The sequence below is a fragment of the Oncorhynchus gorbuscha genome, linkage group LG10 (genome assembly GCF_021184085.1).
Source record: "Oncorhynchus gorbuscha isolate QuinsamMale2020 ecotype Even-year linkage group LG10, OgorEven_v1.0, whole genome shotgun sequence".
NCBI lineage: Eukaryota > Metazoa > Chordata > Actinopteri > Salmoniformes > Salmonidae > Oncorhynchus > Oncorhynchus gorbuscha.
The window spans coordinates 33918708-33942137 of record NC_060182.1 but is presented as its reverse complement, the minus strand read 5'-3'; the positions used below and the strand labels follow the sequence as shown (position 1 = coordinate 33942137).

Genomic DNA, 23430 nt, shown 5'->3' with positions numbered 1-23430 from the left:
AAGGGGGAAAGGAGAAGATTAATTGTGTGTCGTCTGCATAGCAATGATAGGAGAGACCATGTGAGGTTATGACAGAGCCAAGTGACTTGGTGTATAGCGAGAATAGGAGAGGGCCTAGAACAGAGCCCTGGGGGACACCAGTGGTGAGAGAGCGCGTGGTGAGGAGACAGATTCTCGCCACGCCACCTGGTAGGAGCGACCTGTCAGGTAGGACGCAATCCAAGCGTGGGCCGCGCCGGAGATGCCCAACTCGGAGAGGGTGGAGAGGAGGATCTGATGGTTCACAGTATCGAAGGCAGCCGATAGGTCTAGAAGGATGAGAGCAGAGGAGAGAGAGTTAGCTTTAGCGGTGCGAAGCGCCTCCGTGATACAGAGAAGAGCAGTCTCAGTTGAATGACTAGTCTTGAAACCTGACTGATTTGGATCAAGAAGGTCATTCTGAGAGAGATAGCGGGAGAGCTGACCAAGGACGGCACGTTCAAGAGTTTTGGAGAGAAAAGAAAGAAGGGATACTGGTCTGTAGTTGTTGACATCGGAGGGATCGAGTGTAGGTTTTTTTCAGAAGGGGTGCAACTCTCGCTCTCTTGAAGACGGAAGGGACGTAGCCAGCGGTCAGGGATAAGTTGATGAGCGAGGTGAGGTAAGGGAGAAGGTCTCCGGAAATGGTCTGGAGAAGAGAGGAGGGGATAGGGTCGAGCGGGCAGGTTGTTGGGCGGCCGGCCGTCACAAGACGCGAGATTTCATCTGGAGAGAGAGGGGAGAAAGAGGTCAGAGCACAGGGTAGGGCAGTGTGAGCAGAACCAGCGGTGTTGTTTGACTTAGCAAACGAGGATCGGATGTCGTCGATCTTCTTTTCAAAATGGTTGACGAAGTCATCTGCAGAGAGGGAGGAGGGGGGGGAGGGGGAGGAGGATTCAGGAGGGAGGAGAATGTGGCAAAGAGCTTCCTAGGGTTAGAGGCAGATGCTTGGAATTTAGAGTGGTAGAAAGTGGCTTTAGCAGCAGAGACAGAGGAGGAAAATGTAGAGAGGAGGGAGTGAAAGGATGCCAGGTCCGCAGGGAGGCGAGTTTTCCTCCATTTCCGCTCGGCCTTCCGGAGCCCTGTTCTGTGAGCTCGCATTGAGTCGTCAAGCCACGGAGCGGGAGGGGAGGACCGAGCCGGCCTGGAAGATAGGGGACATAGAGAGTCAAAGGATGCAGAAAGGGAGGAGAGGAGGGTTGAGGAGGCAGAATCAGGAGATAGGTTGGAGAAGGTTTGAGCAGAGGAAAGAGATGATAGGATGGAAGAGGAGAGAGTAGCGGGGGAGAGAGAGCGAAGGTTGGGACGGCGCGATACCATCCGAGTAGGGGCAGTGTGGGAAGTGTTGGATGAGAGCGAGAGGGAAAAGGATACAAGGTAGTGGTCGGAGACTTGGAGGGGAGTTGCAATGAGGTTAGTGGAAGAACAGCATCTAGTAAAGATGAGGTTGAGCGTATTGCCTGCCTTGTGAGTAGGGGGAAGGTGAGAGGGTGAGGTCAAAAGAGGAGAGGAGTGGAAAGAAGGAGGCAGAGAGGAATGAGTCAAAGGTAGACGTGGGGAGGTTAAAGTCGCCCAGAACTGTGAGAGGTGAGCCGTCCTCAGGAAAGGAGCTTATCAAGGCATCAAGCTCATTGATGAACTCTCCGAGGGGACCTGGAGGGCGATAAATGATAAGGATGTTAAGCTTGAAAGGGCTGGTAACTGTGACAGCATGAAATTCAAAGGAGGCGATAGACAGATGGGTAAGGGGAGAAAGAGAGAATGACCACATGGGAGAGATAAGGATCCCTATGCCACCACCCCGCTGACCAGAAGCTCTCGGGGTGTGCGAGAACACGTGGGCGGACGAAGAGAGAGCAGTAGGAGTAGCAGTGTTATCTGTGGTGATCCATGTTTCTGTCAGTGCCAAGAAGTCGAGGGACTGGAGGGAGGCATAGGCTGAGATGAACTCTGCCTTGTTGGCTGCAGATCGGCAGTTCCAGAGGCTACCGGAGACCTGGAACTCCACGTGGGTCGTGCGCGCTGGGACCACCAGATTAGGGTAGCAGCGGCCACGCGGTGTGGAGCGTTTGTATGGTCTGTGCAGAGAGGAGAGAACAGGGATAGACAGACACATAGTTGACAGACATCATTTACAAAGCATATGTAGTGTTTAGTGAGTCCGCCAGATCCGAGGCAGTAGGATGACCAGGGATGTTCTCTTGATAAGTGTGTGAATTGGACCATTTTCCTGTCCTGCATTAAAAATGTAACGAGTGCCTTTGGGTGTCAGAGAAAATGTATGGAGTCAAAAGTACATTATTTTCTTTAGGAATGTTGTGAAGTAAAAGTAAAAGTAGTCAAAAGTATAAATAGTAAAGTAAAGTACAGATACCCCAGAAAAACTACTTAAGTAGTACTTTAGAGGATTTTTTACTTATGTACCTTACACCACTGTGTGTACGCAACTAATAAACGTTGATTTTATTTTGATTTGAGTTGAGATTAGGAGCAGAGAACTCAGATAAATACAGGTTAGAGTTAATGAAGGAAAGGGCTTAGTGCAGGTGAAGGGTAAGATGTTGTGACAGTGGGTTAGATGTAAGGAATAAACCGGAGGTTGATTTATCCAACAGGCTAGCCTTCCAATAATGTTGATTCAGTTATACAATACCAGCTTGGCAACAGAAACCACTGTGTTCAATCTTTTCAGTGTGTTCAATCTTTACAAATGCTTTTTAAATGCTTTTATCAGGGGCACTTAAATAGTGTTAATGCCTGTAAATGTGTAGAAATACAGACCTCGTTCCACCAGCACTTGAAAACGTGTTTTGTCTTAGTTTCTCCTCTTTATAATGCCTGAACAAAGTTTTCTGTGATCAGAGTAGATCTTATCGGGAGAGATAAAGCTGCAGCTATGTATAAAAACACGTTGACATGGATGAAGGGTGGCAGATAGATTGACACTAGAAGCACTGAGATACTCAACAGATCTGACAGTCTCTTCACCGTGAAGGCATTGTGTAATATCACTACAGAGGTGATACCAGGTGAGCACACCGGGTGAGATACCGGGTGAGATACCGGGTGAGATACCGGGTGAGATACCGGGTGAGATAGCAAGAAACATGGGGCTACTGTAGCAGGACTGAGATTGGTAATCAGGACAGGCAATTGAGATAACTTATTGCCTGTGTTGTGTCCGGACCAATGGCCTTTTAAAGTATAGTATATGCTGCTCCAAATGATGCCTGTCTAAATGCTGTCTGCCCCTCGTTTTCTCCAGTCCTGTCCTGATACATCTGCAGAGCGCCACAATTCTTCCATTTTCCAACACACTGCAGAATGTGGAATTCAATTAGCCACTGTCTTAATTGAGACGTTTTGCTTACACTGTTTTCTTGAAGGTTTTTGAGTATTGTACGCCCTCCAATGTCAATCCATAGTGTCTCTTGACTTGTTTTCTTTTTTTTTAAACGACCTTGAATGATTGAACTAAACCCAAGGCCTCATCTGAAACAGTGTTCTCTTTAGTGGGGAACTAATGTTGTGAATAAATTATCACCCTTGAGGTCTAACCTGAACTGAAAGAAGCGGCAGGAAAATTTCACATGAAATTGAAGATATTGCTTGGTTCTATGGTCTTTCCATTGTGCAGTTTCTCGCTGTTTGGGGTGCTGTTTCGGGTGCTGTTTCGGGTACTGTTTAGGGTACTGTTTGGGGTGCTGTTTAGGGTACTGTTTAGGGTGCTGTTTGGGGTACTGTTTGGGGTGCTGTTTGGAGTGCTGTTTGGAGTGCTGTTTGGAGTGCTGTTTGGGGTTCTGTTTGGAGTTCTGTTTGGGGTGCTGTTTGGAGTTCTGTTTGGAGTGCTGTTTGGGGTGCTGTTTGGGGTACTGTTTGGGTTAATGTTTGCTGGCATTTATATTACAACGAGAGGGTCATGTAGGTGATATGTGAGTGTGTGATACAGTATGTGACTGTTTGGTTTTGGTTTCATATTAGTATTCAACCCTAGTACTGCCTATTTTCACAAGAGGAAGATAAATTAACTATTTACAATCCGGTATAGTAAATGGATTGTTTAGTATTCAATGTAAGAAAACAAGCATGTTGTATGTCCCTTAGAGGTGAAAAGTACATACTTCAAATGGAGAAAAACAAATGCCTGTTTATGCTTTTCATGTTTTCCCTCTATATGTAGCCTGAAGCAGTGGCTATTCATACTTTCTGAATGAAAGAATAACGATCAGATAGGAATGAAGATTGATCTCCAAGAATAGCTTCCACGGGGAGATGAATACGTTAAGGTCTCTGTCAGGATGGACTGGTATGAAATTCCCTCTGAAAGACAAGATGGCAGAACAGATCACTGGGAGGAGGAAGTCTGTGAAATAGGATATGTATTGGTCAGCTCTTCCCTCTGCTAAAGGCCAGCATTTTCAATACGAGATGCTTTTTATAGTGCTAGATATCCTTGAATCTGTATATTGTGTTCTCCTCTGTCAATCCATTCAGTTGCAGTCTGAAGTATTGCTGTTTCTATTTGTATTGTGTGTCTTTCAGAGAGTTATCGACTTACCGAAGGATTCTCTACGGAAGTTGAAGTGTGATTTCTTTTGACAGCTCTTGTGTCTTGCAAATTTAACGTTGTGTTGTTAAACCATCTTTTAACGGGCAGGTTTTCCTAAACTACTGACTTCAGGACAGACACACACATGTTTTCTTTCTTTAAATATTCAAATGTTAAAATGTTCAACATGTTGTATGTTTCTTAGGGCAACGTTGTGATGAACACAACCAGTTGAAAGACATTTCAGTACAATCACACAGCACTAGAGACAAAGTCTAGGGAACTATGCTGTGTTGACTGGCTGTCTCTGTGTGAGAGCGCGGGACTCAGAGGACTCCGCCTCACCAGAGCTGACACTGTTGTCCCTGAAGCTACCGAGATCAAGACAGCAGCTACGAACACCACACCACAGCGGGCATCTCTTGTAAATGTGACCACAGCCAGAGGCTGAGCCATGCAAAACCCAAACACGGGGGAACCAAAATAGCATTTAAGCATATGTAGCTCAGAAGACAGAAATCTTTAGATAGAGCGCTTGGGGTCTCAAAACGTACTTACATTTCATTCAAACATGATGGAGTCAGGGTAATTCGTTCAGAAAGATGAAGAGATGACATATGTCCACGCCAATATCATTTGTCATGCGTCATTGTTTTCTTATACCATGGCATTGTTGAACATTTGTTTCTGGTTGTCTTGAAGGGCATTCTAGAGTGTGCATTCCCTATAACGCACGTCAAATTTGCACAGTAGAATTCAATGGTTATAGTTCATTCTTACATGTTATATGTTTGAGCTACGTACCTTTGGAAGCAAAAGTTGAATTGAAAACATTATTGGCATTGTTGAATTCAATTTTCATAATGGCAAGCTTGGACTGATGGTTAGCTAAACTAGCAAGTATGTTTGTTTGGTTATCACGGCAACTACTGGAGCCACACTGCATGACCAAAAGTATGTGGTCACCTGCTCGTCAAACATCTCATTCCAAAATCATGGGCATTAATATTGAGTTGGTCCCTTCTTTGCTGCTTTAACAGCCTCCACTCTTCTGGGAAGGCTTTCACTAGGATGTTGGAACATTGCTGCGTGGACTTGCTTTCATTCAGGCCCAAGAGCATTAGTGAGGCCGGGCACTGATGTTGGGCAATTAGGTCTGGCTCGCAGTCGTCGTTCCAATTCATCCCAAAGGTGTTCGATGGGGTTAGGGTCAGGGCTCTGTGCAGGCCAGTCAAGGTCTTCCACACCGATCTCAACAAACCATTTCTGCAATGGACCTCGCTTTGTGCATGGGGGCATTGTAAGCGGAAACAAGAAAGGGCCTTCCCCAAACTGTTGTTACAAAGTTTGAAGCACAGAATCGTCTGTAATGTCATTGTATGCTGTAGCGTTAAGATTTATCTTTACTAGTGGCCTAGCCCAAACCACGACAAACAGCCCCAGACAACTATTCCTCCTCCACCAAACTTTACAGTTGGCACTATGCATTGGGGCAGGTAGCGTCCTCCTGGCATCCACCAAACCCAGATTCGTCCGTCGGACTGCCAGATGGTGAAGTGTGATTCATCACTCCAGAGAATGCGTTTCCACCGGTCCAGAGTCCAATGGCGGCGAGCTTTACACCACTCCAGCCAACGCTTGGCATTGTGCTTATTGATCTTAGGCTTGTGTGCGGCTGCCTGGCCATTGAAACCCATTTCATGAAGCTCCCGATGAACAGTTCTTGTGCTGACGTTGCTTCCAGAGGCAGTTTGGAACTCAGTAGTGAGTGTTGCAACAGAGGGCAGACATTTTTACACGTTACGCCCCTCAGCACTGGTTAGTCCCGTTCTGTGAGCTTGTGTGGCCTACCACTTTGCGACTGAGCCGGCGCTGCTCCTAGACGTTTCCACTTCCCAATAACAGCACTTACAGTTGACCGGGGCAGCTCTAGCAGGGCAGAAATTTGACGAACTGACTTCTTTGAAAGGTGGCATCCTATAACGGTGCGACATTGAAAGTCAGTGAGGCCATTCCACTGCCAATGTTTGTCTATGGGGATTGCATAGCTATGTGCTCGATTTTATACCCCTGCCAGCAACGGGTGTGGCTGAAGTTGCCGAATCCACTCCTTTGAATGGGTGTCCACATACTTTTTATATAGTGTATCTAGTAAACTTGCTAGCTACTTCAGTGGATGTTGAACACATTTCTACTGGCAAATTAACACATTTCTCACTGCAAATGTGTTAAATTATAGGGATAATCCACTTGGAGCTCTGCGTTCTCTGGAAAATAATGCAACTCCGTGGAAGGTCAGTTCCACTCCGCTAGTGCGTCGTGGAAAACACCTTCCATTTTGTTCACTATTTTATATATACCATAGAAAGCATAGCCCCTCGTTGATTATCCCTTACATGTGGCATTAGATTGTATATGCCTTGTTTCATGCTCATTCTGTATTTGGTGCATGTGTTTTATTGATTGGGGGTCTCTTTGTTTGTGTGTACTCTGTGTGTGTGGTTGGAAGGATGTATGGTTGGGAGGTTCAGCTGCAGACGGTCTCACAGCAGGACAGAAAGAGAGGGAGTGTGCAGAGAGGACAATTAGCGATCAATTAAGAAATAAGCAGAATAGTCTTACAGATTTTTTTTATCTGGAAACAGTACCTACTCATGATTTTGCTCTTTTATAATTTCAATTCGCAGACTGGATGAACAGAGGCATAGTGATGAGATGTTTCAAATAAAACAGAACTCATTGGCCCCCATAGAGCAGACCAGACTGTAACCAAGCTCTGGCTCCTGTCGCCCTGCAAGGTCAAACCGGCGAATCCACTGCCAACCCCAGGCTGTGTGGTGCCTCTCTTTCTCTCTCTCTCGCTCTCGCTCTCTCTCTCTCTGTCTCTTGCTTTCTCTCCCACTCTCTCTCCCCCTCTCCCCACACCCACGCTCTCTCTATCCCACCTCTCTCTCCGCCGTCTCTCCTCCCCCTTCACTACCCCTCCCCCGTCCTATCAGCTGTGGCGCCACCAGCCAGGGGAGAGGGAGGAGATGAGATGGAAGATGGAGGAGGATACATGGCTGATCAACCAGCCAGTCAGTCAAGAGGAAGTGATTAGGCGTGTCCCTTCCTCACACTATATAAATTAGCGTTATTAGGTGTGCTGGCCCTGGGCAGGTGGTCCTGGGGGGAGACCCTGCTGTCCTCACTTCCTCTGCTAAAAGCCAGTCTTCCTGTCCCTCCATCCCCTCCATCCCTGGGTCACTAAGTCACCACATGTTAAGGTATCAACACAGGGAGCCTTCTGTGATAACAGAGAACTCATTATTAGGACCAAAAAAGAATTACACAGTGCTTAAACATATCAACTTTTGTTCTCCCTGCCTTTCATTATATGCCAGCCCCTCAGTACCGTGTGTCTCGCTTAAAATCTTTATGTTTGGTTGTCTCACTGTCTTTCATCCATACACCTACCCCATCCGTCCCTGTGTTGGGTAAGTGTAACGTCTCTTTGTCTCTAAGATCGGTGTGTCTCCCGTGTAACCGTCTGGCAGCACTGCTCCCATCCTGTCAGACCGAGGCGCTCTCTCTCAGTCACGGTGTAGGAGCACCTGCCCTCTCTCACTGAGCCGCCCACCTGCCCTCTCTCACTGAGCCGCCCACCTGCCCTCTCTCACTGAGCCGCCCACCTGCCCTCTCTCACTGAGCCGCCCACCTGCCCTCTCTCACTGAGCCGCCCACCTGCCCTCTCTCACTGAGCCGCCCACCTGCCCTCTCTCACTGAGCCGCCCACCTGCCTTCTCTCACTGAGCCGCCCACCTGCCCTCTCTCACTGAGCCGCCCACCTGCCCTCTCTCACTGAGCCGCCCACCTGCCACTTCACTGGCTCTCAACAAAGACCTTTTTAAAAGTCAACTGTTGGAAGAGGCATCAAACTCAACTTACAATGCTGTTCTTTTGGAATTCGAGACATCATGCAATTCACAGTGCAACAGTGCAACATGTCCAGTGTAACACGTCTGTTTTGACTGCGTACTCATTTCCATAGGCTGCAATATCTGATTGGAAAGCAAACGTTTCCTCGGCAGGAGTTTCAGTGAACATGGAATAATCATGATGCTTCATGTCTGGAAAGAAGTATTTCTAGAAGTATTTTACAGTAAATGCAATTCTTAGTCGATATAATTGAGACACAACAACATTTTACTGTCAATTTATTTCAGAATGTTCTGTTTGTATTGAATTACCCATATCAATAACAGGCATTCATTTACAGTACCCTATGAGGTCTACCTGGCAACAGACTAGATCTTTCCGTCAGACTGCCACGATGGGAATATACCTACCCGTATGTTTTGTGTGTTTATGTTGCATATTGTGTATATACAATAGAGAAAGTGTTCCATTGAGGTAAAGCAGCATCAGTATTGAGTGTGACAGTTGAGCGCTTGACAGTTTGTTTACGGTATTTCAGTTCGACCCACGGTCAAGTACACAGTGTTTGTATAACACACACACAGTTTCCATGTCATTCTGCTTCACATGCAGGTCCTCTGTGCTAAAGGAGAGAGTGCTTGAACTCAGCGCAGTCCTTTTACTGCAGTTGTTTTGTATTGAAGATATGCTATGCTCTTTACATTTTCAGTACCTTGGGAAACGTCAGGTTAATGAAATCCTCAGACATGAAATCACACCTTAATAACACGATTGTGTCAGTGACACTGTCTTCCCTGTTTCTGTCTCGCACCCTCTCTCTCGCTCGCTCTCTCGCTCTCTCGCTCTCCCTCTCTCTCCCCTCCCCTCAGCTCTTTTGCTATGTCTAAGGCAGCCGTGAGGAAGCTGCACTGGCGCTCCAAGGTCCAGGAGAGCTTCATCCCCCTGGTTGGTTCCTCTGGGGAACTGGGGGTGGCGGTGGGTGGCGGAGCTGACTATGGAGAGTTCCCATTCGTCACCTCAGCCCCCGGGGGCGGGTTCACAGTGGGCGACATCATCCTAGAGATTGGGGGTACCCCTGTGTTAGGGATGACACTAGGAGATGTCCGGGGGGTCCTTAACTCCTGCCTCCATCCCATCCGCATCAAGACGGTCTCACCAGGTACTGTATGGCTCGGTATGGTAACTTACTCCTTGGTCTGGGGACACATTGTGAATGCTGCTGCCTGATCCGTCGATCTCTTAAATCGTTGTCCACCCCAACTTCTCCTTCACGTGATAACACCTCCCTTAGGCAACTCATAGAATAACACGCTTCTCCTTCACGTGATAACACCTCCCTTAGGCAACTCATAGAATAACACGCTTCTCCTTCACGTGATAACACCTCCCTTAGGCAACTCATAGAATAACACGCTTCTCCTTCACGTGATAACACCTCCCTTAGGCAACTCATAGAATAACACGCTTCTCCTTCAACACCTCCCTTAGGCAACTGATAACACCTCCCTTAGGCAACTCATAGAATAACACGCTTCTCCTTCACGTGATAACACCTCTCTTAGGCAACTCATAGACTCATGGTTATCCAAACATAGCTCAATAATCACTGATACTAGAAAAACAAACTTGACAACAACTGAGTCTAACCAGCAGAGTTTGCTGGCCCAGAGTACTTAGCACCTCTGGACGTAATTTGTGAACCGAGTGTGCACTGATTTTATACGTAGAATCACATGAAAAATGTCAGCAGTCAGGGCCTCCCGGGCAGACTCTGGGTTCGAGCCCAGGCTGTGGCAGCCGGCCGTCCTGTGGCGGGCCGGGCACAATGCAAGCTGACTAGGTCGCCAGGTGCAAGGTGTTTCCTCCGGCTTGGTTGGGTTGTGTTTCGGAGGACGCATGACTCTCGACCTTCGTCTCTCCCGAGCCCGTACGGGAGTTGTAGCGATGAGACAAGATAGTAACTACTAAAAACAATTGGATACCATGAAATTGGGGCGAAAAAAGGGGGTAATGTCAGCATTCAGATGTCTACTGTGGGCGGTCCCGAAAACACAGTGTGTGGAGAGAGGGAAGTGTTCAAATTCCCGATGACACATGTGACAAGGAGTCCAGAGAGGGCTGTGCCGATGTGACGATATAGTTGTCTATCACCCTAGAGGGGCCTTGGAATTTATAGAGGGGGGTGGGGTGACGGATGTCTTTGTTGGGTCTGAACGGAGCAATATGTCAGCACTATGTCACCTGACCGTGGCTCCCCGTGGCCTTGCTGGGGTAGATTGATGGCTAAATCGCCAGCAGGACTGTAAACGGGGCCCTTTAATTCTGTTCCCTCTGCCGCTGGTGCATCCATAATCATTCTGAGAGCCAGGCGGTCAGGCCAACCTCCCTACCTGGGTATTCCGACTGCATGTACTTTGAACAGAGATGGATGGGCTGAGCTGTAATGTGCTCCTGTGCTGTAGGCCTACACCTCCTCATTTCTCCTCCCCCTCATGCTCCTCCTATGCCCCCCTTCCCCCTCCTCCACCTCCGCCTTCTACACATCCTCCTTCCGCCTCCTCCCCCACCTTCTCTTCCTCCACAATCCAGGCTGTCACGGACACCATAGTGTTTTCAGGCTTTCCACCACTTATGATATGATATGAGACTAAGTAAGTGTGGCAAATGGTCCCTTCATTATATCTGTGTGACACACAAGGATTAAAGGGCTTGTACCAACCCTGTCCATGTTTTGACAGACAAACACTATCATTACTGTCTATGATGACCTTGAAAGCGGATGTGTAGGACAACACCTTACTTAATTGTGAGGGATGTGTTGTGTTGTGGTGAAGCAGTGTTCATGGATGTACATGGATGGCTCTTGTCTAGTGCATCCTGTTGTTTCTGTGAAAGCAACATAGCTCTGTGAAAGCAACATAGCTCTGTGAAAGCAACATAGCTCTGTGAAAGCAACATAGCTCTGTGAAAGCAAGCACTCCAGTTCACTTTACTCACAGTGTATATGGCAACATTAGTCTGATGTATTTATTTTATATTCATAAAGCACAATGCTGGACAGCTGTTTCACAATGCCAACAAAAGCCTCTCATTATTTCTCCCAGGAAGCTGCAGGCCCGGGTCTTGCGCGTCATACTGACCATATGTGGCGGATCATGTGTGGTTGTAGGAGACGACCTGTGCTATTATATTTTTTATTACAGAGACGTTTTAATAGCAGCGCAGCGGATTCAATCTGCACTCACATCTGGTCCCAGCCTAGAGCCCAGCCACTTTACCAGAGAGAGAGGGTTGGGAAGCAGAGTAGCAGCAGGGGCAGGGAAGGAGTGGACGTGGTGGTCGTCTGTCAGTGTGACGAGCAGGGAAATGCTCTCAGGCCATCCATAACACCAAGTGACTTGTCATCAGAGGCCATCAAGCACTTGAGATTAAACGAATAGATCAGAGAGTGAAATAAGTGCCTGGGCCAAAAGCCCAGCCTGCTGTGTGACAGCACCACACCACCTCTGTGTTATTAGGCTATGCATGAGGGGCCGGGAAATAATATATTATGTACTCGGGATGACTGATAAGGTGTTAAGAAGGAGATGTAGAGGGAGGGATTGAGAGGGAGAGAGAGGGAGGGATTGAGAAGGAGGGGGTTGGAATGATATAGGGGTAAATCAAAGCTACTGTAGCAATACAGTCTGGGGAATGTTGGCTTGGGCTGTCACTCCTTTTGACAGGGTATACAAATATTTACACAATTCCTCAGTTTTTGACTGTTGCGCTGATTTAGCAAGTTCTCTCTGTCTGTCTCTCTCTCTCTCTCTCTCCTCTCTTCCCCCCTCTTTATGTTTCTCTCTCCTCTCTCTTCCTGTCTCTGCCCCCAGGCTCTGCCTTGTGTAAGGACCTCAGGCTGTATCTGAGTAAGTGCTTCACTCCAGGCTCCATGGACAGCCAGCTTCAGCAGGTCATCCGGGAGAACCTCTACCTCCGAGCAGTGCCTTGTAAGTCCCATGACGCTGTGCCCAATACCTCTCCCTCTAACTGTGCCCAATACCTCTCCCTCTAACTGTGCCCTCTACCTCTCCCTCTAACTGTGCCCTCTACCTCTCCCTCTAACTGTGCCCAATACCTCTCCCTCTAACTGTGCCCAATACCTCTCCCTCTAACTGTGCCCAATACCTCTCCCTCTAACTGTGCCCAATGCCTCTCCCTCTAACTGTGCCCAATGCCTCTCCCTCTAACTGTGCCCAATGCCTCTCCCTCTAACTGTGCCCTCTACCTCTCCCTCTAACTGTGCCCAATACCTCTCCCTCTAACTGTGCCCAATACCTCTCCCTCTAACTGTGCCCAATACCTCTCCCTCTAACTGTGCCCAATACCTCTCCCTCTAACTGTGCCCAATACCTCTCCCTCTAACTGTGCCCTCTACCTCTCCCTCTAACTGTGCCCTCTACCTCTCCCTCTAACTGTGCCCTCTACCTCTCCCTCTAACTGTGCCCTCTACCTCTCCCTCTAACTGTGCCCTCTACCTCTCCCTCTAACTGTGCCCTCTACCTCTCCCTCTAACTGTGCCCTCTACCTCCCCTCTAACTGTGCCCTCTCCCTCTAACTGTGCCCTCCCTCTCCCTAACTGTGCCCTCTACCTCTCCCTCTAACTGTGCCCTCTACCTCTCCCTCTAACTGTGCCCTCTACCTCTCCCTCTAACTGTGCCCTCTACCTCTCCCTCTAACTGTGCCCTCTACCTCTCCCTCTAACTGTGCCCTCTACCTTTCCCTCTAACTGTGCCCTCTACCTTTCCCCTCTAACTGTGCCCAATACCTCTACCTCTCCCTCTAACTGTGCCCAATACCTCTACCTCTAACTGTGCCCAATACCTCTCCCTCTAACTGTGTCCTCTACCTCTCCCTCTAACTGTGTCCTCTACCTCTCCCTCTAACTGTGCCCTCTACCTCTCCCTCTAACTGTGCCCGCTGTGGACCCCTGTTGCTGTAACTTGCGAGTCCCCGTTAAGTCCTTGGCAGCTATGCCCCCTAAATCCTTTGGGACGCTGTAATTGTGAGCTGCACCTCTGTATCTGTTCCAGAGGCTGTAACATGGGTATATAGTAGTGATGTTGGGCTGCAGTAAGATGAGTCCATTATAGGTTAGTAAGTACTTTTTAATAATAGAAATAGGAATTAGTATCTCTATGCTCATTACATATCTGGACATCGCATCTGAACATTTAAACACTTCAACAAGTCCCTTATCTAATACATTCATTTAGATTTAGAGTAGACCTACATGGCTGGCACGATGAAAACACTGTTAATTGGTGTGCGATCACAATCAGAGCTGGGAAAGCTGTTTTTGGCACCTCCGTGTGTAAATATATGCACATAGGCCATGTGTTGAGTGGATTTAACTAGTGATTTGTCAACCCTGGCTTCATCAGTCAAACATTCAATTACAAGTCAAGTTTAGGTGAGAGAAAGCACCTAGAGGAATATTCCCCAGGACATTTCCATGGCAACTGTCTGTATTGTTACACTGTTAACTTTATCCAGTGTGGCAGTTAATCGCCAGGCTTGTATCGGTAGCTCTTTCTGTCTTCATTTTATGCTATTTCACAGGTTCATGTCTGTTATCTCTTTCCTGTTTGGTTACATATTAATTTTCTCTTTATTTTGTATGCACTTTCATCTATTTATATAGTTAACCTCAATTAATTTGTTCAATGATAATGATTTAAAGTTGCCTAAAACATTTGAAGCAAAGACTTCTGGGTATACAGCGCGTCGGTTGCTCTCTCAGTCCTCTCTCTAAAGGCCAGAGTGATGTCATTGTGAGAGTGGACTGGAGAGGACTATGGTGTGGATTTCTGTGAAGCTCTTATTTTGGTGTCATATCACTGACTGGTGTAATATCTGTCTGATAGGTTTGGCTTGTGTCATGTTGTCTCTCTTAAACTGTCATTAGGTCTGCCTTGCGGGCTGGCCACAGACCACTCTGGCCGGCCATAGCCTGGCCAGCCCATGGCGATGGGGAGTTTGGCGCTAATCTCTTGTTTAGCCAGGAAGTAGGTCATGTGGAACAGTCTGCCAGACCAGTCAGCCTCTCCACCACGTCTCTCTCACACACACACATACACACACACATGCAGGTTAAAACTCCCGAGAATACGCAAGAAAACAACAAAACATTCTGTTTCTTTGAGCTTTGAACATTGAGACCTACAGGACATCCACATAAAAGAGGCATACACATTCTCCAAGCCAAAGGCCTTTTACATAACAATTCCATTGGTCCAGTTTGTAATTAGATGGGGGGTAGAGGTGATGGATCAGTCTGATCTTTAGTCTGTAGCATCTGTACTATAAATATGTCCAGCATTTATGGATTATGGATTAGAGAGCCTTGTGTACAGCCGCCCTGGCGCAGCTAGACCCGGGTGTGGATAGACTTGTGACACAACTTCCTGCCTGGCCCTCTAAGTTGGAGTGACAGCGAGGCGGCACGCTCATCCCCTGGCTGTGTAATCCTCTGATCTGCAGGAGATGGATGACACAGTAAGATGCCGCTGCTCTCCCGCTCTCCCTTCTATACCAACATGGACCAACACTGTAACAATGTCGAAATCCTAGTTTAGCCCACTTGCAAAAACACGAGCAAGTCGGCTCAAGTGACACTCTTGTATTACTTCCTGATATACATCTCTGCTTCTCCTAATATTCCAGGACACAAACAACCTATTGGGGGAATGAAATGTGTTATTTACACACATGTAAAAGCGTTGAGGTAAATGAAGCTAGTTAGCAACTGTCGATCACAGACGGGGGTGATTGGTGTATCAATTGAGTCAATCTGAAAGCCTCTTATGTACTTTGCTAGGCGTGATTTACTGTCTCAGATCAATATGTTTTTAAGATGAGGTGGCAAACCGCGGCCTAGCTGGCAGTTAGCAGTGGATAATAAGTTGCATCCTGTTATATTCATGTTTTTTTTGTATGTATTGCCTTTTTAAATTAAGTGGTTCATGTTTATAATATTTTATTTTGAAATATATGCAAAAGGAAAAATGTGAATTGCTATTTGGACAAAGTCAGTGTGTGGATATCCTCACTGTATTTGTCTTTGGTTCTTAGAAGACCTGAGAAATAATGGATGTGCATTTTGCTTTGAAAGTATCTCAATCCCCTCGCTATTTAAAACATACTGTGTACTCTACTCTGCATTATGTTGCCCCTGGCAAGAAATATGTTTACACACAGTGACTCTCCATAAGAGCATGACATAATTTTTTTAACGCTAAACAGAATTAAGTAAATGCAAGTCATTTATCAATCATTTCGAGGCAGAATTAAATGAAAAGCAGACGTGCCTCGGGGGAGGACGTGCCTCGGGGGAGGACGTGCCTCGGGGGAGGACGTGCCTCGGGGGAGGACGGGCCTCGGGGGAGGACGGGCCTCGGGGGAGGATGGGCCTCGGGGGAGGACGGGCAGTAGACAGCTACCTAACGTCTCTATGGGTTGTTGTGGTGCATCCAGTCATTAGACAGAGACACAACATTATCATAATTCATTTGGGAACTACATACCACACACTCTCTTCTAGGAACTATTTGTACGTAAAGAATGGAGTGATCTCCATGAATTCTAAATGACTAACATATAAAAAACTGTTGTATTATTTACATTATTTTCTATTTGGTATATGTTGGCCCGTAGTGATGTTGGCCTGTAGTGATGTTAGCCTGTAGTGATGTTGGCCTGTAGTGATGTTGGCCCGTAGTGATGTTGGCTTGTAGTGATGTTAGCCTGTAGTGATGTTAGCCTGTAGTGATGTTAGCCTGTAGTGATGTTGGCCTGTAGTGATGTTGGCTGTAGTGATGTTAGCCTGTAGTGATGTTGGCCTGTAGTGATGTTAGCCCGTAGTGATGTTGGCCTGTAGTGATGTTAGCCTGTAGTGATGTTGGCCTGTAGTGATGTTGGCCTGTAGTGATGTTAGCCTGTAGTGATGTTAGCCTGTAGTGATGTTGGCCTGTAGTGATGTTGGCCTAGTGGTGATGTTGGCCTGTGGTGATGTTGGCCTATAGTGATGTTGGCCTGTGATGTTGGCCTGTGGCGATGTTGGCCTGTAGTCATGTTGGCCTGTAGTCATGTTGGCCTGTGGTTGGCCAGTGGTGATGTTGGCCAGTGGTGATGTTGGCCTGTGGTGATGTTGGCCTGTAGTGATGTTGGCTAGTCAGTTTTGCCCACTGTGGGTTTGATCATGACAACTTCTGACTCCTGCTCTGTCTTTGACTGACAGCTGTGTCTTGGTGTTGATAAGAAGCTCTGCTTAATTACCCCTCTACTCCTAAAACTCCTCCTATCTCTCTCACTCTCTCCCCCTCTCTCTCCCTCTCTCCCCTGGCCCATGGGATCAGTGGGGGGCCTGAGGGGAGGCGCATGGAGAAATATGTCAATAATCCCAGCTATCTCCTGCTGACATGTCATATATATCTCAGAGGAGGGCATTGGTAATGAGTCCTAGCCACACACACACACACACACACACACACACACACACACACACACACACACACACACACACACACACATGCGCACACACACATGCGCACACATACACACACACATTTCCTACTCCCTCAGTATTAGCATTAATGAGTCTACTCTGTCCTTAGGGGAGGAGAATAATTCTACACACGTCAGAGGCCATCAGGAGATTTGCTATCAGATGTTTTATTAGAGACAGAGCCTCATCTTCTGTTGCTGATTGGGACGTATTACCTCGCTCTAACAGGGTATGAAGAGGAGAGGCAGGCAGTGTTGTGTGTCTTTGTGTCATTGTCATTGTAGTGTGGAGTGCTGTGCCCTCCCTGATGGTGAGACAGCAGTGCATTAATCATATGTTTTATGGAGTAACTGGGTTTGACTCCCTCCTACTGGCCCCACTCTGCTATGATACAGTATGTGGTCCTCCAGGAGAAGGAGAAGGACAGGAATTTGACCGTAGCTTGTTGTTCGGAGGGGATTCATTTCAGATTGAGGCCTGATTAGGGTTTCTTTTGGAAGGTTTACAAGCAAGTTTCACCCATGCTGACATGTAACAAGTAAGTAATTGATTTAACCCCTTACACTCGTGGGAATTGGCATATGTGGATGGGGCTATATGAAATGTTTCTTACAGAAGAAATATGGAAAGCATATGCATAACCATGGTAGCTATTAAACCTAGGGTATAACGCCATGACATCTTGTAGCTCCACATCTAACATAGTGATCATAAATGTTGGCACTGTATATTACACAAGTTTTATGATATGAAATGTGAAATGCACATTTGGACTCACGGGTGTTTGGCTTGCTTGTATGACATCAAAAGCAGTATTTATTATAATTATTTCCCTCAGTTAGATTTCCAAAAATGTTTTTTTTTACTAAAATTAGCGGGAGTGACGGGGTCAACTTCTTCTCATGTGCGATGCTCAAGTTCAGAAAGCCTGTCAGTCAAAACCCATACAGAGCTGTGAAGCACAGAGCCTGAGCTCTGAGGTCATTTATATAGCATGTTACTGTACGGCCACTGTGTTCCAATTTAGGCACTTATCAGTGTCCAAATCTGCAATTTTCAACCCGTATACATACGGGTACAAGTGTAAAAGGCTACTAATCAGCCTACAGATATTGGATCTTAATTTGACTAGTTAATTTTTTGCTGCAACAAGTTTAGTCCATTCACACTTTTCTGCTGATGTAATGGCGCTTGATCAGTGGTTAGGCAATTAGCTGGCCAAAATTAGGCTACATGAAAAGTGCAGTACTGTTAATATAGCCGTGTGTTATTGCGGGTTTTCACTGAATTTCTGTTAATCCTGTGGTGCAGGAAAATTCTCAACAACAACAGAGTGATCAAATTATGATCTGACATGTGTATCCTCCTTTCATCTCTAAGAAAGAATATGAATATGAAGTGCTGTAGACTACAGTGCCTTCAGAAACTATTCATATCCCTTGACATATTCCACATTTTGTTGTGTTACAGCCTGAATTCGAAATGGATTAATACCATTTTCTCTCACCTGTCTACACAATAACCCACAATGACAAGTGAAAACATGTTTTTAGACATTTTTACACATTTATTGAAAATGAAATACAAAAATATCTCATTTACATAATTATTCACACCCCTGTGTCAATACATGTTAGAATCACCTTCGTCAGCGATTACAGCTGTGAGTCTTTCTGGGTAAGTCTCTAATAGCGTTGCACACCTGGATTGTACACTATTTGCAGTTTATTATTTTTTGAATTCTTCAAGCTCTGTCAGGTTGGTTGTTGATCATCGTCAGCCATTTTAAAGTCTTTCCATAGATTTTCAAGCAAATTTAAGTCAAAACTGTAGCTAAGCCACTGAGGAACATTCAATGTCGTTTTGTTAAGCAACTCCAGTGTATATTTGGCCTTGTGTTTTAGGTTATTGTCCTGCTGAAAGGTGAATTTGTCTCCCAGTGTCTGTTGGAAAGCAGACTGAAGCAGGTTTTTCTCTAGGATTTTGCCTGTGCTTAACTCTATCACGTTTATTTTTATCCCTAAAAAAACGAAATTGCAGGTGACAAACATACCCATAACATGATGCAGCCACCACCATGCTTGAAAATATGAAGAGTGGTACTCTGTGATGTGTTGAGTTAGGAAGGACACCTGTATTTTTTATATTTGTAGTGACTAGGTGTATTGATACACCATCCAAAGTGTAATTAATAACTTCATCATGCTCAAAGGGATATTCAATATCAACTGAGCAAACAGATAATTGTATGTGTGGGGTACAGATATGAGGTAGTCATTCAAAAATCATGTTAAACACTATTATTGCACACAGAATGAGTCCATGCCACGTATTATGTGACTGTACATATCCTAATTGCACATGCTATATACAGTATCAGTTTCAATACTTTTTGTTTCATTTCATGAGGGGTATGCTAATGCATTAAGTTCTAACAGTGAACTGTGGAAACAGATTGGGATGTGTAACTTTCTCTTGGCTCACTCTCCAGGCACGACCAGACTGCCCCATGATGGGGAGATCTCAGGGGTGGACTACAACTTTGTCTCCATAGAAGAGTTCTTCTCTTTGGAGGAGTCAGGAGCTCTTCTGGAGAGCGGCAAGTTCAAAGGTGAGGAGAGGAGAGGTATTTATTCGCTAAGTCGTCTCCCTCTGACTTCAACTGCATTTAATTTCATAGACATTCTTTCATGATCAACACACTGTAGGTAGCATATTGTATATTGCAGATAGAGGACGCTAGTCTATCTAAAGGGGTAGAGGGTTAACCCACAAACCAGTCCACACAGTCCCTTACCAGGCAGGCACATGGCTGGTGAATATCATTAATATAATGGGATATTCAAACATTTTCTCAGAGGAAGCCTTATTACATCCATGTAGTTAATGAACAGGTCTCAGTCGCTCCAACCTGCACAACCCTCCACAGTCAGGGGAGGGTTAAAGTTGGACCGCTTCCTCTGATTAAAAAAGCAACCCCGGATTAGCATGCATAATTCATATAAGTTTAAGGGGCACAATAAATGCCATCTTCACTTTGCCTCACATGTGACATTGATGGCGGTACGGCTCCTGCAAAGCAGCCCGGAGAATCAGCGGGTCTGCGGTACTGTTACACTATGGTGGGATAACCTTGACGAGTACATCAGCAACCTAATGTTTCTCTGTGCTGGAGCTGGAGAAATAGATTGAAGTCATTTGATTTGTACTGTAGCTGCCACAACAGAAGGATATAATTGAAGAAGGTCAAAGTATACTGTGCTGTACTGATCCCTAGGTTGGATGTGATGCATGCATTGCACTGGAACACTGCTGTCATCATATTTAGGATTTCCTGTATTTTCTATATTTCATACAATGATAGCCGTTTCAACTGTGTGTTTGGGATCTCCATCTCTAGATGACATCGCTTTACCTCCTTATCCTTTTTATCCTTTTCACAATCTTATTTGTTTTATTTATTTATGTATTTTTATTCTTGCCCCCAAAAGACCAAAAGCCAAAAGTACCAATATGCTTCTAACAATACAAATATATCTATTTACCTCACTTTATATGTCACTCTCTCTCCCATCCTGTTTTCTCCCAGGGAACTACTACGGCACCCCCCGGCCAGTACACATTGGTCCAGAGAGTCCTCCCATCACCTACCAGGAACACCGCAACCTGCTCCGGAACTTCCGAACACGCAGCAAGTCGCTTAGCAACCTGGAGAAAGCAGCCGAGGAAGGGGAGAACAGCGAGGACGATTCTGGCCTGTCAGGCAGGTTTACCAAAGACAGACTGTCCCGTAAGGCTATATGGGTGACCAATCTACTACAGTCATATAGTGGTAATAAGTAGTAGTTGTATTAGTAGTAATTATAATAGTAGTATTAGTAGTAGTAGTAGTAACAGTTGTGGAAGTAAATCATGTTTAATTCAAAACCTTTTTGTGATTTTAAGTTGCCAAAATGTGTGATTTGTTTTCCGCCATTTTATCTAGCTAAGTATGGTGGCCAACAGCTACCGTAAACTGTATAGACTGCCTTGTCCCTCTGTACCTCCGAGTTGTTGATGGCCAAATGAATCAATGATGGGCATGATTAGTATGCTCCCCTTGTTGTGGGTCTGGGGCTGCATCGATCGCTGGACCTGCTCCAGAGGAGGGCCTAGCTAACCACTGGCAGGCTAGGCTGTGTGGCAGGCAGGGAACAGGCAGAGAGCAGGGAGTTGTCCATGGTCCTGACCTGTGCTGCTGAGTCATCTATCGCCAGGTCGGGTGGTGCTGAACAGAGTGCTTGCTGGGCTGGCTCTGACTGCAGCTCTGGGTGTGCAGCAGGCTACATCCTCCCACGCCTGCTACGTTCTAAAGGACAGGAGGGTCGGGAAAAGCTGTTTACATATAGTTTTGATGTTGTATAAGTCGTATGTACGGGATACGCATGGTTTACATTATCCAACTAAATGCTTATATGCAAGTTCCTTCTCGACAATGCAACAACAATAAGAAATAGTAAAAAATAAGAATATGAACATAAAGTAAATGACAGTAGAATAGAATCAACGTTTGAGCATAATTAAAGTACTGGAAGGCACAATTTATAGTACAATATTTACATGAGTTTTGGGGAAGGGGAAGGGGGTCATGGGGGGTAGTGTATAAACTGAGCCGTACAATAAGATTCTGATAGCAGCAGTTGTGACGTATGTGTAGTATGAATGCATATAGACCTGTATGTGTGTGTGTGTGTGTGTCTCCGTGGGTGGGTGTGTCTCCGTGGGTGTGTGTATGATTGAGTGCATGTGTGCTAAGGTGTGGAGAATCAGAGCAGGTGGTCAGTCCAGTTCAAGTGTTCAGCAGTCTGATAGCTTGTAGATAGAAACTGTCTCTGAGCCTGTTGGTATCAGATCTCATGCTCAGATACCGCCTGCTGGAGGGCCTTGCTGCCATGGACGGAGCAATTCCCGTACCTGGCCATGATGCAACCGGTCAGAACGCTCTCGATGGTGCAACGGTAGTATTTGGAGAGGACCCAGGGCAACATGCCGAATTTGAACAGGGAGTACAGCAGAGGACTGAGGACACACTCCTGTGTTAAGACCCAGTGTGGAGAAGGTGTTGTTCCCAATCCTCACAGCGTGTGGTCTGCCCATCAGGAAGTCCAGTTGCAGTGGGGGGTGACCAGACTCAGGGCTCTGAGCTTGGTGTCGAGGTTGGAGGGAACCATAGTGTTACTAAACTGTCGTCACTGAACAGCAGGACATGCTTTGCCTTTTGCGATTTTTGAAACGCTTAACTCAATGGATCTGGATCTGTACATGTGGATTTAAAGCTGTAAACTACATTCAGTGTAGCCAATGTCCATGATTTCAGAGAGTAAGTTAGTCAACGGTTCTATTTTCACTGAGTGTAGGCTATCTGAGAACTTCTATAGTAAGATGTGTCAAACACAAGTTTTCAGTGACATCATTTTCACTGTCCTCTTTATTGACACTCCAGGTGGATTAGTGGGTATCAGCGATGCACATCCCGTCTCCTTGTCCAGAGGGTCCATTGGAGGGGATGGCAGTGCCATGGAGAATGGCCATGGCAGCACCCGTGCCAGGGTGCGAGCAGTGATGCCTAAAAACTGGGAGGTGGCCTACAGCGACTCAGGAGAGCCTTTCTACATAGAGTGAGTGACTATTCTATATGGATAGACGCTCTCTTTGACTGGTCCGGGATCAGTTTCCTCTAAATCTTGCATGTGTTGACTTGTAAATACTGTTTTATATGGTGATTGATTGGTGACTTTGAGGTGGCCTGTCTGTCACTCTCTTTCAGCCATAACTCCAAGATGGCCAGCTGGCAGGAGCCTCGTGCACAGAGCAGCAGAGAGACAACGCTTGACAAAAATACATGTGAGCTCTCTCCCGGGGAAATACTGCTGGAGTGTTTAACTCAGGGTTTCCCCAACTCGGTCCTCGGGACCCCAAGGGGGGCACGTTTTGGGTTTTGCCATAGGACAACACAGCTGATTCAAATAATCAACTAATCATCAAGCTTTGATGATTTGAATCAGCTGTGTAGTGTTAGAGCAAAAACCAACATGTGCACCTTGGGGTCCCGAGGACCGAGTTTGAGAAATGATGGTTTAACCGTTGCACTGCCTAATAAGGTTGTCTGTACATTGATTAGACTAGGATCATAGGACCATAGGCACAGTGAGCTTGTTAGTAGAGTCAAATGAAATGAAATGAGCTTTTAGTAGAATTTAGATACTGTGTCGTGTTTAAGCCCTAACCCGATAACAGCAAGCCAGAACCTGGAACTAATGGCAGGGAGCCATTTTGCTAGCTGCAATGTCTGACAGAGGCCATGTGTTGGGCATGACACTGACAACCTACTATCATAATTATGTTATGTGATTCACTGATA

The 23430-nt window shown here is 46.1% G+C and overlaps 1 protein-coding gene across 4 annotated transcripts in view; it reads left to right on the top strand.

Moving 5' to 3' along the window:
- The window catches only part of LOC124045929 (membrane-associated guanylate kinase, WW and PDZ domain-containing protein 2), a 48329-nt gene that overhangs the window by 5626 nt on the left and 19273 nt on the right, over positions 1–23430 (top strand). For 3 of the 4 annotated variants that reach the window (XM_046365749.1, XM_046365747.1, XM_046365750.1), the window contains exons 2-7: positions 9355–9644; positions 12358–12474; positions 19522–19641; positions 20620–20820; positions 22513–22687; positions 22837–22913. In XM_046365749.1, the coding sequence (XP_046221705.1) occupies positions 9365–9644; positions 12358–12474; positions 19522–19641; positions 20620–20820; positions 22513–22687; positions 22837–22913 (970 nt within the window). In that variant the 5' untranslated portion in view covers positions 9355–9364. The remainder of the gene's footprint in view (positions 1–9354; positions 9645–12357; positions 12475–19521; positions 19642–20619; positions 20821–22512; positions 22688–22836; positions 22914–23430) is intronic. The other variant, XM_046365748.1, reaches the window with a different exon arrangement.